At 43.4% G+C, this 13,538-nt stretch overlaps 1 protein-coding gene and 1 pseudogene across 1 annotated transcript in view; both read right to left on the bottom strand.

Moving 5' to 3' along the window:
* The window catches only part of Rbbp7 (RB binding protein 7, chromatin remodeling factor), a 23,028-nt gene extending 22,689 nt beyond the window's left edge, over positions 1-339 (bottom strand). Inside the window, exon 1 of the mRNA XM_023719571.1 lies at positions 33-339. Coding sequence (XP_023575339.1) covers positions 33-57 — 25 coding nt within the window. The 5' untranslated portion in view covers positions 58-339. The remainder of the gene's footprint in view (positions 1-32) is intronic.
* The window catches only part of LOC101579456, an 18,206-nt pseudogene continuing 4,983 nt past the window's right edge, over positions 316-13,538 (bottom strand).

The following is a 13,538-nucleotide window of genomic DNA, read 5'->3' on the forward strand; positions in this document are numbered from 1 at the left end:
TTCTTCATTGATGACTCGCTCTTCCACAGTATCTTCAAACATCTCTTTACTCGCCATCTTGCGTCGGGTCGTTCGCCCCTCGTTGCCGCCTCGGGCTCCTCTCGCTAGCCAAGAGCAGCCTGACCGCTGGGGCTCCTGCCTTTCCCAGGCGCGTCACACACCCCTGGCTCTCGAAGCCTGCGGTCAGTCTTGCTGCCTGGGTACCCCCCAGACGCCTAAGCTTCTCTCCTGCCTCCTCCCCGCTCGCGGGTACTGAGGTCTGAAGCGCTCTTCTCTCTCTCCAAACTTGGAACGAGACTTTTCAACCCGCGCCTCCTAGCCCGCCCAGGAAGCTGAGCGCAGGCGCATCCGCCCTGGGAAAAAATGAGAGGCGGTGGTGAGGCGGGCCTGAGAGCCAACGGCTCCGCCGTATTGACCAATGGCGTAAGAGTAGGTGCTTCCACGCGCCCTTCGAGGGCGGGCCTCTGGGGGTAGGCGGGGCGTTCCACGACAGGAAGTTGGTGAGGCGCAGGCGCAAGGACTCTCCCGGTGCTTCCAGGGCCCGATGCGGGGGCGGATGGGGGCGCGCGGAGGTGGGGCGGATGGGGGCGTGGTGAGCGTGTGGCGCGGGGGCAGCTGGCCTGAGAAGGCGAGCCCTGGGGCCCGCGGGGCGTGGCTGCTTGAAGCTGCAACCTCTGAGATCGGGGTGGGAGGGGGCAGGGAGGTTACAGCTGCCGTTTACGCGTGCAAAATCTAAAATCTCAGAGCGAGAGAGGAAAATGGTTCCTAGTCTCGAGAGATTAGTGTGCCTTCCATTTCTCCCCAGGAATCGCGGACAAACAGTTCTCTACATCCCTCGAAGGGCTCCCTCCAGCCGACTGGCCATTGCTAGGGCCTGGTGTTTGTCGGAGGCAAAGGGACCTTTCGGAGAGGCGGGGGTGTTTGCTTAAGAAACAGCAGGCCTCTACGCCGCCACTGGGCTGAAGCAGCCTTAAATTACATTTTCGTAGGTTGCTTGCTTGGATCCTTAGGAGGTTGCCTTGCTGGGTTTTGTGTCCCTGCTGAGTCATTCCTGCCGCGAGCGACCCCACCCCAGCGGGCAGTGCTCTGAGGACTGCATGGGGGTGGACAGGGGCCCCGAGGCCAGAGGGGCGGGAGAGAACAAAGTAAAGGCCAGAACGAGGGCACAGGCCGAGGGGCGGTGACCAAGCAAAGCATCCGGACGCATGTGCTGCCTCACTACCTTTCCAAGTGTTTTCGTGGTCACACGCAATCGTGCCGGTGCTACTGCTGTCATGCCCACCTTCTTGGTCGGGAGGCGAGCTCAGTCATATTCCCTTATAGACGGAATGAGTGCCTTGTGTTTCCAGTACAGTACAATTCATTATTATAACGCCCTCCGCCCTCATCAGTCTAATCTTGGTAGTGACTAGCGAGTTCCAGGGAGTGGCTGCAGAAGAAAAAGGTACAAATAACTTTCTTTGTCTCTCTTTTTTTGTGCGCTTTTTGGTTTTTTTTTTTTTTTTTTTTTTTTTGAGACAGAGCCTTCCTGTGTAGCTCAGGCTGGCCTGGAACTCATGCATCAGCCTTCTGAGTGCTGGAATTACAGGCGTGTGTCACCCCATCAGGCTGTGGAAGCCCTTTTCTAAAGGAGAGCGGATGCCTAGTAAATACTTTAGGCCCCAGGGGCAACTAGTCATTTCTACCACTGTAACACAGCAGCCATAGACAATATGGATAAACCTGGCCGTGTTCCACTAAAACTCTAGCCACTGACAATTCTGACAAGTCCCAAAATACTCATTTGATTTTTTTTCGAACACTGGAAATGTAATACTTATTCTCAGCTTGAGCTCTGTATAATAATATCACGTGATAGGGTAGATTTTGGTGCAGGCCTAAATCTAGAACCTTGCTCAAGAATAACTGTCTTAGAGCTTTGCTTCAATGAGAACTAAAAAAGAGAGCGAGAAGAAACCTCTAGCCGACCAGATAGCTCAGCAGACTAAAGCGCCAGTTTAGGCAGGTGCAGGGGCCAGGAGTTCAATTCCCTGGCATGCTGGGCTGCCCCGCCCCGGGAGCATGCTGAGATGACAATTGAGACTGGGCATGGTGACATGCCCCTGTAATCCCAGTGCTTGGCAGGCTGCAAACAGGAAGGAGGATTACTACGAGTCCAACCTATGTAGTGAGACGCTGTACTAAATACATTTAAAAAAGAACTGTGTGTGCTCAGCAAGAAAGCGTGGGAGGTGGTGTCCTGCCTCCCTGTAAAAGAATCTGCTCATTTCTGATAGGTGGTATGTTTTCTAGGGGAGAGAGAGAGAGAAGAGGAGAGGACATCCTGGGCTACATGGTGAGACCAATGTTCAAAGAAAAAAATCAACAAAACAAAATTAAATACATTGGGCCAGGGATATAGCTCAGTGGCACAATGGTTACCTGGCAAGCATAAGTTCCAGAATTCAATTTCCAGTAAGCAATAAATAAATAAATATAAATAAATACATTGGGAGAGAAGGAAGAACAACATATATTTAGGGAGTTTCTGAAACTATTCATACACTATTATATACAATCTGAAAATATCATGTACAGCATACTTTATTAGCTTTGAATTTTTCTGCTGTTGTTGCATTTGTTGATTCTATTTCTGTCATTTATGATCTTTTTCCCATCAGGAGCTTTTATGCATAAAAATTTAGTCACGGTTTTCTTTCTTGGATGGCTTAGCTGTTCAGTTTTGTTTAGCCTTGTTCTCCAAACTCTTAGTTCTGATCTCTGACTTTTCTGGCATTTTCCCTCCTGTCATTGTCTCTTTTTCTCCCATGTGCTCAGTCCACTGAGGGAGAAAGCACGACTAGGTGCACACGTTAGGCATGGGTTATCTTAACCCAAAGAGGCCGGGGGCAGGTGCCTTTCCCCAGAGGCTGCTTATGCCTAAGTTGCTATAGCATTAAAGGTCAACATTTGTTTTCTGTAACTCATTATCCTGAAGATACACATGTGGGAGTCTGCAGAATACTGCCAGGCTTGGGAAAAGTAGCAGTTTGTATGTATGATGTACTCTGGTATTTTGTTTCAGTTTTTAAAAAGTACAAGTTACAACCAGGTGTGGTGACACATGCCTGTAATTCCAGCCCTCTGGGAGGCTGAGGCATGAGGATCAGAAGTTGAACCCAGCCTGTGCAAGTTAGTGAGTCAGTGAGACCCTGTCTCAAAAGAAGGGACAAAGGGAAGGAAAATAGGAAGGAGGGAGTTGGGGATGTAGCTCTCTTTGAAGACAAAGTTCAATTCTCAGTACTACAAAATTTTTTTAAGTGCAGATCACCCTGTCAATTGATTTCATGATTGCATTTTGTCACAATTTGAAGTTTGTACAACAGTGGAGCATCAGGTAAGCTTTCAAACCTTTAACTGTCCCTGAACACCCTTTACAAAACAGTAAGGTAACTTAGATTGTTTTTCTCTGCCATGTGATGAATGTGTGTCACTGGCTGTCCCCTCTGTGCTGTGCTGTGAGCTTGTAAGCACCACCGCTTTGTTGTATTATACTCCAGCTTACTGAGGAGGAAGCTGAGGCAGAATGTTGAAACTTGCTGCGAAAGGCATGAGGCTTTTATATATTTAGGCTAATATATGAGGCTAATACATATATTTAGGCAGGGTCTTGCTGTGTAGTGTAGGCTGGCCTTGAACTCACTATGTAGTCCAGGCTGGCTTCAAACTTATGATCCTCCTCCCTCAGCCTCCTGAGTGCTGAGATCACAAGCATGTCCTATCATGCCCAGCTGCTATATATTTTAGTAAAAAAATAAGAAAATGGTAGAGGAGTTATAAAAATGAGAGTAATTGTCATAGTGTGATGAAATTTTAAGTAATTTCTCCTAAATACTGTTGAAAGCAATTATACAAAAAGGGGTTGAAGGGCGGGGGAGATGTCTCAGTGCTCTGAGTACCTGCCTGGCATGTGCAAGTACCCGATCCTTGGTACCGCATGCTGTGCCAACCCCGAAACCAGGCATGGTGGAGCAGGCCTGTAATCTCAGCACTGGGGAGGCTGATACAGGAGGATCACTATGAGTCTGAACTGTATATAGAGACCCTGTACCAAATAAGTAATTTTTTTTTGCAGAACCAGGGATTGAACTCAAGCCCTTGAGCTTGCCAGGTAAGCACTTATTCAACTGAGCTATCTCCCAAGCCCCAATAAAATAATTTTTTTAAAAAAGGAGTTGAAGGAAAATTGTTAAAATAGCTAGTGTGGTGATGCACAGCTGTAATCTCAGCACCCTGGGAGGTAGAGATAAGGGGATTCAAAGTTTGAGTCCAGCCTGGGCAATTTAGCCAGACTGTGTCTCAAAAAAGTAAAAATTCAGCCCAGAGTGATGGTGTGTGTCTCTAATTCCAGCATTAGGCAGGTTGAGCCAAGAGGACTTCTGTGAGTTCCAGGTCAGCCCAGGGTACATAGTGAGTTCAAAGCCAGCCTGAAATGCGTAGTGAGACCATTTCTCAAATAATAGGCTGGTGATGCAGCTATATATAGATATACTCGTGTGTGTGTGTGTGTGTGTGTGTGTGTGCATCTACTGCTTGTCTGAACTTACACCTTTTTACCTACTCTAATGATAGTTTTATTAAGTTAATTAAAGTAATTGTTTTATATTTACAAATACATTGATTTTTTTATTTTTATTTTTTTCCCATAATTTTATTGATAAATAGCAATGAGACAGTTTCAAACCAAATTGGTAGGACAGTTTCAATAATTAACACATTACATACATTCTTCCTAGTGGTTATTTGCTGTTCAAGATGCGGACATGATATCCTATTTACAAACACCATTAGAACCAATCACTCTATTCATTAAGAGAATGTAGCTATATATCTATCCTAACCACTTTGAATACACAGATACAAAATGGGCATTCATCTGTATCCCCTTTTTTGGTTAAGTTCCATTATTTGAATATTATAGGTGTGTAAACTCAGCAAAATATTCTAAAAGAGTCCAGTAGCCCATAATAGTATTGGGTCTTCCGCTTGACTGGCAATGTCAGAAATTGTTGACCTGAGTCCCCTACAGCTCAACATAACACCAGGGCTTTACTTCTTATATTTCGTTTTTATACTTTTCTGCTAGATGGTTAAGACCAAGGTAAAGCAGGACCTATGCAACAAGAGTTGTAGCTTTTGGGTCTGAGAAGGTCAGTGAAATCCCCTCAGGATTTATCCTGAGATCCTGTACCTCAGATTGTAGAACCTTTGTCAGTGTCAGCCATGTGGATAAGTCACGACCATTGCTTGGCCAATGTGCTCTGTGTGAAAGCTTGAGAAAATGTTTTCTCTCCATGTGACTCTCCTTAAGCACACTCTACATCATCGATCACTTTCCTCTTTGGCCCCATAATCTCCTTGATCAGAAAATTTGGGACACTACTGAGTTACATGACATTACAGTACAAGTTCTCATATGTCCTGAGTCTTAATTGACCTTAGAAGGCTAGGGCCAAAATGTTGGCTTTCCTTGCGGCCCTCCTTTTTCTCTAATTTTGGTCTACAAACTTAGGTTGTTAACCATCCAGAAGACAAGCTTATTGTTATTACCATACAACTTAGGCTGTTAAGCTTAACCTCACTATCTGTCTGCATGTCAAACATCTTAGGCATAATAAGGAACAGGTATTTTTCATCAAGTATTGATATGTTGAACTTTAAGTCCCTACAGAATATAATAACATTTAAAAATTAGAATATATTTTTAAAATAGGCATAAAGAATTATATACTTCTTATGTTTACACATAAGTCCAAAACAAATACATTGATTTTTAAGCTGGTGGAGTGTCCCTCTGGATTCTAAAAAGCTGGTGCACCCCTTTAGCTAGCTATAAATGTTAAGCAATGTGAGGTTCATGTTGGTGACAATGAATGAAGGAAATGACCTAGGCCAGAATCACTGGGGCTGAGACTTAGAGTCACTGGGGCGTAGTGAATAAATATTTGTCCAATGAAAAATAATGAATAAGAAACTCCTGGGCTTTTCCCAACCCACAAACAAGACTTCAAATTTAAAACCTTTTAATTTCATTTTTAATTGACAATACTTGTGTATACAGTACTTGTATAGTACAATGGGACATTCTGATGCATGTTTACATAGGATGATTAAGTCACACTAATGAACAATTTCATTTTTGTGATGAAAACACTTAAAATCTATTCTAAGACTGGGGAGATAGCTCAACAGTCTAAGCGCCTGCCTGGCAAGCACAGTGACCTGGGTTTGATCCCTGGTACCACATGCCATGCCAGCCGCAGAACCTCCGGCCATGGATACCAGTGGAACACAACTGTAATCCCAGTGCTGGGAAGGCTGAGACAAGAGGTTCACTACAAGTCTGAGCTTCATAGCAAGAACCTCTACCAAATAAATAAATAAATAAATAAATAAATAAATAAATATTTTAGGAATCTAAGCATTTTTCAACCATATGTTGTATTTTTATTTATTTTAGTCACCGTCCTATGCAACAGATCACTAAAGCATATTCCTTCTAACTATAGAATGTTTTATTTACTTATTTACTGTTTGCTTTTTTTTAACTTTTATTTGCATTTATTTTATGCTCACTTTGTTCCTGTGCCATGAATTTTTATTTCTTCAATTTCTCCTGGGGTATCTTTTTCTTGTGTGCAGCTTACTCTCTGCTTTAGAAACAGTTTGTTCTTTTCAGTAAGGATCATCTCATTTGTGGAGGACCACCTGGGCCACGCTCCCTGAATGAGGAGCAATTATCTCCATTTTGGCTGAATTTGGCCCTATTTCCATGTACTGCTGTGTGCAGGGCTGGCTAGGACTTTTCTTTATCCCTTCGTTTGGCTTTAAGGAATGAAAATTGGTCCAGCTGAGGTGCTGATGTGTATGTAGTCTTTGAAGAAAAGACCGGGATAGAAAGCCTTGCTCCACATGGTTGGCTGAGATCAAGCCTCAAGATAAGAAACTGACTTCCCAGGGTGTAAAAGATTACACACACATCATCACAATTCCTAGTACCAGAAAAAAAAATTACACATTAGAACTGAGGCACTGACCCCACAAAACCATGTACTGCCTCAGCTGTGCTGTGCAGATTTCTCTTTCTGCATATCCTTCTCTCTGCATGTTCCAGAGGTGGTTTCAGTCCTCCTACCTAGCTGAGCTCACTGTACTCACGTACACCCTGGGATTCTCACAGTCATTCATCCTCAAGCCATGGCCTTCTTCACAAATTAATAAAACCTGGATTCATCCCTGGGTCAAGGCCTTTGTTCTATTACCTGTCATCCTAGCTGGACTCAGGACCCCTTTGATTCCCCATCATTTTGGATATATTATATCTTTAACTGTGGGTTGCACTGGAATTAACTTGACGGAATTCCAGTAACTTCTTCCATGGGATTACAAATGTAAACTTCCTGGGCTGCAATGAGGACCTGGAAGGGCCCTCTAGACTCAATGTGGCAGAGGGAGTACATGTATGGGCTAATCTGGCCATGAATTCCACAAGTATGGTGGCACATCTCAGGTGCTTGGTTCACCTGGATATGTTAAGTGACCAGAGAATGTTCAGCAGCATTCTCTGCATTTCAGCATGTGCAGCAAAAATTCATCATTCTTTTTGGGTCACCAACCCTGTGTCCATCCCCATTGTTTGGCCTGGGCACACCTACCAACTCCACAATTTTAATGGCACACACTGCTTCTTTTTTTTTTTTTTTTTTTTTTTTTTTTTTTTTTTTTTTGGTGGACCTGGGGATTGAACTCATGCCCTTGTGCTTGCCAGGGAAGGACTTATTCCACTGAGCCATCTCCCCAGCCCGACACACTGCTTCTTTAATGTGATCCTTCAGATACTTGGTGGCCTTTTGTACATGCACACCCTTGACGGCCTGGGCAGTTTCCTGGGTGTTTTGAAAGTGAACATGAGAGTTTGAACCTCTTGCTTTGCATCGTTTTGTGGGGTTTTCTGGGTTAAGAGAGTAGTGAACCATTTTTACAGATCATCTCAAGCTGCTCACAGGAAGAGAACTTGCTTGTTTTTGAGACAGGGTCTTAATATGTATCTAACTTGGCTTTGAATTCACTGTGTAGCACAGTCTGGTCTCCAACTCACAGCAATCATCCTGCCTCTGCCTCCTAAAAGTGCTAGAATTGCAGTTGTGCACCACCATGCCTGGCTAGGATCTTTTAAAAATACTACTTTGCAGGGCCAGAGGTATGGCTCAGTGGTAGAGTTCTTGCCTTCCATGCTTAACACACTGGGTTCAATCCCCAGCATCACACACAATTTTTTTTAAAAGAAACTGCTCTGTGCCTCTTCCCACCAAGTGCATTGTGTATAGTATGAATTATTTCTTTTTCAGTGTTGGGGATTGATCCTCACGCCCACCCATGCAAAGTGAGCACTCTAGTACTGAGAGAGGTCCCATTCAAATGTATAGCTGAACACATCTCTCAAGTTCACTGTAATGAAAATCTGCTGTCGTTGCTGGGTGCCACCCACTTTTCCTTCCCGGGAAACAGTCTACTACATTTCTTCTGGATGAATGATGCTGCAACTGAGTCCTGTTTGGGAGGCCCATCCTGATGGACATCCCACTCCCCACAGCCAAAGGGCAGGCACCTGAGCCCCGCAGCCAGGCCCTTTCTGCAGCACGGAGACTCCAGAGGAGCCGGCCCTCTAGCTCTGGAGTGTCTCTGCTTCCACACTGTCCAAATTGGCCCCTCTGATACTCTGAACTCCTCAAATCCCTCCAGAGCTTTCCTTTTTCGCTTGTTAGCCCAAGTCTGGTTTGTACTTACTGCTGATGAATGCTGAATATTTGATGAACCCTGTCCCTTTTTGTTCCCAAATCCTCCATTCAATCACAGACTTCACTGAATAAGGAATGGGACCCTTGGAGTTAGGATCTAAATAGGATACTAAAATACTTGCAAAAATGTTTTGCCATTGTAGATAAAGGCTCTAGAAAACAAAAGCTATGCTGTATATTTCAAGTAGAGCAGATTCAATACAGAGAATTGGGGACTTAGGTATTAGAAGGCTGAGAGGACAAAGGCCAGGCATGGTAGCTAATGCCTGCAGTCCTAGCACTTGGGAGGCTGAGGCAGGATTACTGAGAGATTGAGGCTACCCTGGGGTACGTAGCAAGACTGTCTCAAACAAACAAACAAACAAACAAAAAAAACCCTGTAGGGCTGGCCTAATAGGTCAGCAGATAAAACTGCCTGCAAGCAGGCGCAGGGGCCAGGGTTTGATCCCCAGGCCTGCGGTGCTGCTCTGGGTTATGCAATTGAGACTGGGCGTGGTAGTGCAAGCCTGTAATCCCAGCACTTGGGAGGCTGTAAACATGAGAATCACTATGAGTCCCATCTAGTAGTGAGACCCTGAATACCCTGTAGACCCCTAAAAATACAAAAATAAATAAATAAATAAATAAATACCTAAAAGAAAAGATAAGGTAACTCAGATATTTGTCACCACTTTCTGTCCTCTCCCCCCAGTTGACAGTAACTGTAGGAAGTGGCCACTCACCTGGCTGGCTGAGCTCTGTTTACACTTTCCATAGTTACTGCTCAGGCCAGCAAGGAAGATATGGCTGGCTGGGTGGGACATGGTGTGGTGACACTGGGAAGCTGAAATGCAAGGGCTCTAGCCTTGGCCACAAGGAAGTCCCTTCTGCCTCCCTTTGGTGGACAGGACCTCATGGGAAGGCAATCTGCATGTGAATTTGGGAGAAGCAGGTCATAGCCCTAGAAGTGCTGAACAGAATAAAGATACTTAGTTTAGAGCTAAGAGACAGCAAGTAAACAACCACAGAAGCACACTTGGCTTTTAAGAGGATTATTAATGGCTTCTGAAAATAGAACTCCCTAGTAAGTTGGAAATGTTCAACATACATCAGTGGCTAAATGTAAATTACACTGTCGTACTCTATTGAAAGACCTGAGGACACAGATTCCAGATTTGTATTCTTTTGCCCCTTAGCAATGGTCCATGGCTATATCAGTTGGAAAGTTTGTCTCCCAATACACATTTATAAGGTATAACAGTTACAGCAAGATTGTTCAGTTTGATTATTACAAAGAGGAAACTGGCATCCACAGAAAGCTATCACAGTTATTGAGGGATCTGTAATTGCAAGGTCATTTATAAGCTCCCTCTGAGAACTGCTTTTCAAAATATGTTAGAAAAAGAAAAGAAGAAAAATAAATAAACCAAAAACAAAACAAAAACAAAAACAAAATATGTTAGAAGAGCCAGGCACGATGGATGGCATAGGCCTGTAATCCCTGCAAGATGCTGAGGAGACAGGAAGGTCACTTTAGTTCAGCCTGAATTACATGGAGACCCTGTCACCAACAAAACAAAACAAAACAAAACAAACCAAAAACAAACCAAAACCAAAACCAAAACAAAAGGAAAACAAGAGAGCTGGGCCTGTAGCTCCCTGCCTCATCTGCACTCACCTGACATGCTTGGGGTTCTAGCCTCAGTCCCTGGCACAGCCCAAAAAACTTTTTTATGAGAAACTAGACAAATTTAATTATATCATGCAAGAAATACTTCAAAGTCAGGTGTGGTGGTGTATGCCTATAATCCGAGCAGTTCAAGAGGCTGAGGCAGAAGAGCATGTTCTAAGCCAGTGTGAGCAACTTAGCAAGACCTTGTCTCAAAACAGAATTGGCTGGGGATATAGCTCAGTAGCGGAGCACCTACCTAGCTCCTGCAAGGTCCTGGGTTCAATCACCAGTACTGAGAAAAATAATACATGAATGCAACTTTTATTTTTGAGACAGGATCTCATTATGCATGCAGTTCAGGCTGGCCTTAAATTTGTTTTATATCCCAGGCTGGCCTGTAACTCACTTATGTAGCCCAGGCTGGCCTCCACCTCACAATGATCCTACCTCCACTTCGCAAGCACTGGTGTTCGAGGCATGTGCCACCAAACCTGCCAAAAAGTTTTGAATTTTATTAGGGGAAATTATATATTACACACTCACATCTTTCCTGCAACGTTTCTTACTATTGTACTTGAATCCACAATTATTCAGATTTTTGAATAAAAAATTTAAGATTAAAATGGTGTTCAGGGATAGAGATGTGGCTCAGTGGTAAAGTACATGCTTTATGCCGGACACAGTTGCACGCCCTTGCAGTCCCAGCTACAGGTATGCTGAGGTGTGGGGGTCGTTTGAGTTCAGGAGTTCATGCTCAGCCAGGAAGACCGTCGTAAGACCCTGATCTCTTTAGAATATGGTAAATTTAGAGTAATAGCCTTACCTACCATCTATTTAACATTTACTGTGTTCCATAAACTTTACATATATCGTCTAATTTGCCTCATGAGTGCCCTGTGACTTACCATCATTATCATTATCGTCATCAAAACGCTTAAACAACTTACCCACCATTTCACAGTTTGTCACTGAAATGTGGTCAGATACAACATCCAGGTCATCTGACTCCAGAGACAATTTAAACATGTCAGTTTGTCTGAGAAAAAAAAAACTGACATAAAAAGAACACCTGGGAGCTGGATGTGATGGTGCACTGCCTGTAATTCCTGCCCTTGGGAGGCAGAGGCAGCAAGCCCATGTCTGAGGCCAGCTTGGTGCGACATAGTGAGCTCAAGGCCAGCTTGAACTACATAGCAAGACCTTGTCTCAAAAATCAAAAACAAAAACAAAGCACCTGGATGAAAGGTCTCACCCTCCCTTTGTGTAAGAAGCACAGGCAACTCAATAGGCAAAGGCCAGTCTTTTCAACAAATGATGTTAAAACAACTGCATCTCCACATGCACAAAATTTATTTTAATTGTTTTGGTTATGTTAAGGATCCAACCTAGGCCTTCATGCACAGTAGGCAAGTGCTCCAAAGCTGAATCTTGTCTTAGGCTTCAAGCCTTTCACAAAAAGAACTCAAAAAGAATCAGAGACCTAAATGTAAAATGCAGAATTATAACTCTTAGAAGATGGCATAGGAGAAAATCTAGATAAACTTGGGCTTGCTGATGGCTTCTTAGATCCAACACCTAAAGCACAATTGATGAAAAAATGTGACTAGGTTGGACTCAATTAAAATGAAAAATTTCTGCTCAAATTGTTCAGAGAATAGTGATGTTTCATGAGGGAAACTGAGCAAAGAATGAAGGACAAGAAAAACTGTTTCCATGGATGATGGGCTTCTGGATGGATTTCTAGGTTTTTGTGCACAATGAACAAAGAACTGGACATAGCACAAGGCAGTACAGAAAAAGCAGCGAAGTTTAATGAAGTTCAATTAGGTGATGGTACTTTCTGCGTGAATAGGCTTGTGCTGGTGGAAAGGAAAATGATGTGAGAGCTGAAGGCGCTGGATTTAAGAATTTAAAATGAGGAGCCTGGTCTAGAACACCTCCCATTGGATCTTTTTTTTTTCAAAGTTTTATTGATAAATGGATAGCAATGAGACAGTTTCAAATCAAATAGGAAGTACAGTTTCAACAATCCCATTGGATCTTCCAGAGCTTGATAGAGGACATGATTGACAGAGTGCTGGATCATGTCAGTTGTGTTTACTGTGCATGTCCTTTCCCATAATTCAATCTGAAAACTGGTTTTATGAGATACAATCTATGTGCCTGAACCTTCAAGTGCTCAAGGTAGAGAAAGGTCAGGCTGAAGAATCTGGGCACCCGCATCTTGTTTTGGGACTTTGAAATCTTCCAAGGCAGGCCCAGGAATCTTTTTTTTTCTTATCTTTCCCTCAGGGAAGGTGGTCTTAGGATAAGGGTCAGGGGTTTGGCCCTGGGGTGTTACTCAGGTTTGGGTGAGTGGAGGAGAGTAGTCCTATAGCTTCCATTATACTATCTATATTAAAACCGTGAGCAACCACGTCAATGTGTATTATAATGTTCTATAACTTGCAAATGTATACAAGTTTCAAAAGAGTCTGGGCAATTTGAATTGTTGGAGCCCTGACCTTAAATTTGCATTGAATACTACTTAATTTAATAATTTGGTTTGATATGAGGTACTAGGAATTGAGCCCAGACCTTTGCACTAAGCTATATCTTCTGCCTTTGTTTTTTTATTATTGAGATGGAGTCTCTTTAAATTGCTAAATTACCTCAGCTGGTCTGGAACTTGAGATCATCCTGCCTCAGCCTCCCAAAATACTGGAATTACAGATGTGCACCACCATGCCTGGGTTATTTTTCTTTTAGTTTTTTTTCAGAACTGGGGATTGAACGCAGGCCCTTGCGTTTGCCAGTTTTTTTTTTTTTTTTTTAAGGCAGGATCTCACTATGTAGTCCAGGCTGGCCTGGAACTTGCTTATGTAGCATAGGCTGGACTCAAACTCAAGGCAATCTTTTTGCCTCAGCCTCCCTAGTGCTGGGACTATAGGCATATACAACCACCCTTAGCTGTGTTGTTTTTGAGACAGGATCTCTCTGAGGTAGGATAGAAGAAATACAGATAGGTAAAAAGGAGACAAAGAATATTATGATTTTTTTTTTTTTTTTTT

The sequence above is a fragment of the Octodon degus genome, unplaced genomic scaffold (genome assembly GCF_000260255.1).
Source record: "Octodon degus isolate 3935 unplaced genomic scaffold, OctDeg1.0 scaffold00069, whole genome shotgun sequence".
NCBI lineage: Eukaryota > Metazoa > Chordata > Mammalia > Rodentia > Octodontidae > Octodon > Octodon degus.